Raw genomic sequence first — 3,820 nt, 5'->3', positions numbered from 1 at the left:
AATCTTAGGCTAAGGCTATGCACACGCTAGATTTTGGTTATTGGAAACGATCTTTCACAATAGTTTCCAACAAGAAGACTGAAAGATGAATGAACAAGGAGTGAACATACAGTGACATCCTATTCTATGGAGAGGGGATGGGAGAGAACGAGTAAGCGGCACCCCGCTGCACTCGCCTCCTTTTACTTGCGGTCGTTCAGGAGAGATCCATCAACTATGTTGGATGGCCGCTGTACACGTTGGATTCTCGTCCCAGACAAGTCCTGAGGATGAAAATCATCTGACGTGTTTACTAAGCTAAGCTAAGTTTAGACAGGTGGTGGGAACAGCAGTCCCTGGGCAGCACCTTGCCAACCACTCTGCAACCATGATGGCTATGCTGGGTCTTATTAAACCTGTGTTTAAACATTCAACGGATGGAACTCAACCCCTTACCACAGTCCCCTCCTATTCCCAATGAGTGACTGCCTTGGGATGCTATATGTAGAGCCCCAACCACAGTTATGGTTACTGGGTGAGAGGAAGTGGTAACGGCACCACAACCTCACCACCCGTCTTAACTTAGCACAGCCAGAAGGGCAACACTTGTCAACAAAGCCTTATTTATACTGACTTTTTTTTTAACTACCTGGAAATGTGCATACAGTACTTACATGCATTTATCCAGGTGTTTATCAATCAGGCCATCTTTTTCTTTCAGAGTAGTAGTGAGTAGAGAAAAGGAAAGATAATGCCTCTAAACACACAGAAACACTTCTACTATTTTTTTTAAAGCATATGAATGTGCTACAGTCACTAGTAACTGCAAATGAAACATGTAAACTAGGGCTTAGACTGGGTACATACGCGCAATAATTGTCATTGGAAAGGATCTTTCACAATCCTGCCAACTACTTAACGACTGCGCAATGCATGAACGAGTGCCGTACATACAGCACCGTTCTGTTCTATGGAGGGGGTGAACAACAAAGTGGCACCCCACTGCGCTCTCTCCCCCTTCACTTGCATTACAATTGTTCGTTGTCCATCGTCCGTGGACCGCCAGGACGGTCCTTCGGACGATGGACAACGAGCGCTGTACACACGCAAGATTTTCGTCCGATATCGGACCTGAGCCCATTATCAAACGAACCATTGCACGTGTGTACGTAGGCTTAGAAGTAAAGAACACAATAGTGTCACCACCCTGCTGACTGAATGATGAAGAAGAAGCAACTTACTGATAAACCATCTACTGTGCTCACTCTGCTCTCCCAGCCTGTCAGTATTTAACCTGCAGGAGACTGAAAACTATAGGTAAACATGTCATTCATTTTAAAGGTGTTTTTCCATATGTGCTTGGGAGTTCAGAGCTTAGATTATCCCTCCTGAATCAGGGAAATTAAACATGGATTAAACATTTGGGATGTGACATCTTTACATCTGCTGACCATTGCTTGCAGCATCTAAATCAAAGCACAGTGATGCAAAGCAATACAAATGTAAAATGCACACTAACCCACAACACATAAAATGGGGCTTTGAAAAACCCCAGTCTAGCTCAGAGGTAAGTGCATGGGCAAAAGCTTGGCTTTAATTTAAATATCAGCCTAAAGGGGATCAGCAGGTCCAAAGTGCAAAGACCCAAAGTTTGCAAATCTTTTTTTTACTTAAAACTATTAATAATTTAATGTTGATCAAAATGTGTATCAAATCAGACAGAAACAAATGTGTGACACTATACAGTATAGGCATCAGATTAATAGTCAGAGGAATCCGTTCTGCTTTAGATCACTGCTTAGTAAACATAAAAGCATCACCCAATTAACATTCATTCATATTAGAATCCAATTTTGAAGGCGTTCAAAAAGAAATGCAGTTGTATTAGCGTTACTGAGCACCCCATGCAGCATCTCAGGGGGTCTCCTGCTAAACCGCTTCCATAGAATTGAATGGGATTTTTTCCAGGTACTTGCCAAGCGGTTTTTATAGCATTCTGGAAACGTTTTAGAGGAATGTTAAAATGTTTTAGATTCCTATACCCCTCTATATCCTTCCAACACAAAACTCAAAAATGGTTCCAGAGGTGCTTTTCAAGCTTTTGATAAAGTCCAGAAAATGCCCATAAATCGATCTGCAGTCCTGGCTGCCTCCTAACAGTTAAAATTGGGTTCATGGGAACAGTAACTGTATAACAAATCAACTTGTATCTACAAATTATTTAATGAATATGTAAGATGAGTGGAAAGACCAAAAGGTGAAGTCAATAGCAGAGTTTTGTTAATTGATTCTAATTTACACACCTGTCCATCCACGGTCATCCAGAAAACATGAACTGACATAGCAATGTCAGATCTGAAGTTGAGCATTCAAACAAAAACTCTGCAGAACATTTTTGAATGTGTCTTGTTAAAAAAAAAAGTCAGACACAGAAAACCTGATTGTTGAAATAACGCAGTGCTAACTTGACTGACAACCAAAACATCTTTCTTCAAGCAATAAATGGCAATTGTGATACATTGTTAGTAAATATAACATTTATTTATTGCACTGAAAATTAAAGTTTGGTCAACACTTTTTTTTTTAATTGCAAGCTAATTTTTCTTTAGTATTGTTGTCTGTGTACCCGCAAGGAAAATTCACCTATTTACTCATGGTCACCTGGATAAAAAGTAGCAAGACATCCAAAATGATTGTTGTTGCAACAGGAATTGAGGGAAAATCTTTCAATTGGGGGTCCTGTGTGAGCAACAGATTGGAGATATTCCCTTCCAATATTTTTACTTACTGCTGTCAGGTGGAACATTTTGGGAACTTGTATACTAATTAGAATTATTATTATTCAGTATTTATATAGCACTGACACATTACGCATTGCTTTACAAAGTCCATAGTCATGTCAGTAACTGTCCTTCAAAGAGACCCATAATCTAATTTCCCTACCATAGTCATATGTCATTAATGTAGTCCAGGGGTGCCCAGGCTTCTTTGGCTTGCAAGCTACTTTTAAAATAACCCAAGTCAAAATGATCTACCAACAATAAAAACCTATAGTTAATAGCTCCTGTGCGCAAGGAAGGGCTCAGCAATTTACTCACGTTGCCTTTGCAATCTACCGGAAGATCACGATCCACCTGTCGGGCACCCCTGATGTAGTCTATGGACAATTTTTGAGGGGAAGCTAAGTAATCCAACTGCATGTTTTTGGGATGTGGCAGGAATCCCACCCAAACACAAGGAGAATATACAAACTCCAGGCAGATAGTGTCCTGGCTGGAGCATCAGGCCAATTTTTAGTCCCACAAAAAAGCTGTGGGGGATAAACACAACTAAGCCATTGTTTTTAAGCTAGGCATGCAGCATGTTACATAGCACTGTCAGCAGTTACATAACATTACGCATACAAAAATGCCAAGCACATACCAATGCCTTCGATAAAGACAAAACCAGTGATGATCAATACAGGATGCCAGTTAAATTCAGCATTGCCTCCGTCCCATGCCAGCCCATCACTGTAGTGCAGCACCCAGACCAGGACAAAGATAACAAGAGCAAATCCCAGCAGTAGAGAGGAGATGAGAAAGAAGAGGAAACTTTTGAAGCCCTCCATCTCAGCTGCCCATGCTCCACTAGTGAATTAGCTGTGTTGGTGTTGTTGAGCCTCCAATCTGCAAACGCACACCTCCTTCCCTCCCCTGATGTGATGGAAGAAAGGAGGAGAGGCAGAGAGGATGGAGGAGGGTCATTACACTGGAGGATTTTACTCACTAGGTCTTGTGTGTTAAAATAACAGAGGAAGAATGTGTTGTGCAACCCTGGCCTGGCCCAGATCCCACAACAT

General features: G+C 41.4%; 1 protein-coding gene across 1 annotated transcript in view; it reads right to left on the bottom strand.

The window, feature by feature from the left end:
- The window catches only part of CYBRD1 (cytochrome b reductase 1), a gene marked incomplete in the record, with an annotated part of 18,804 nt that extends 15,149 nt beyond the window's left edge, over positions 1–3,655 (bottom strand). Inside the window, 1 exon segment of the mRNA XM_072418329.1 lies at positions 3,403–3,655. Coding sequence (XP_072274430.1) covers positions 3,403–3,589 — 187 coding nt within the window.
- Positions 3,656–3,820: the final 165 nt, after the last annotated feature.

This window comes from Pyxicephalus adspersus, chromosome 7 (genome assembly GCF_032062135.1).
Source record: "Pyxicephalus adspersus chromosome 7, UCB_Pads_2.0, whole genome shotgun sequence".
Lineage (NCBI taxonomy): Eukaryota > Metazoa > Chordata > Amphibia > Anura > Pyxicephalidae > Pyxicephalus > Pyxicephalus adspersus.
This window is presented reverse-complemented; position numbering and strand designations above follow the sequence as displayed.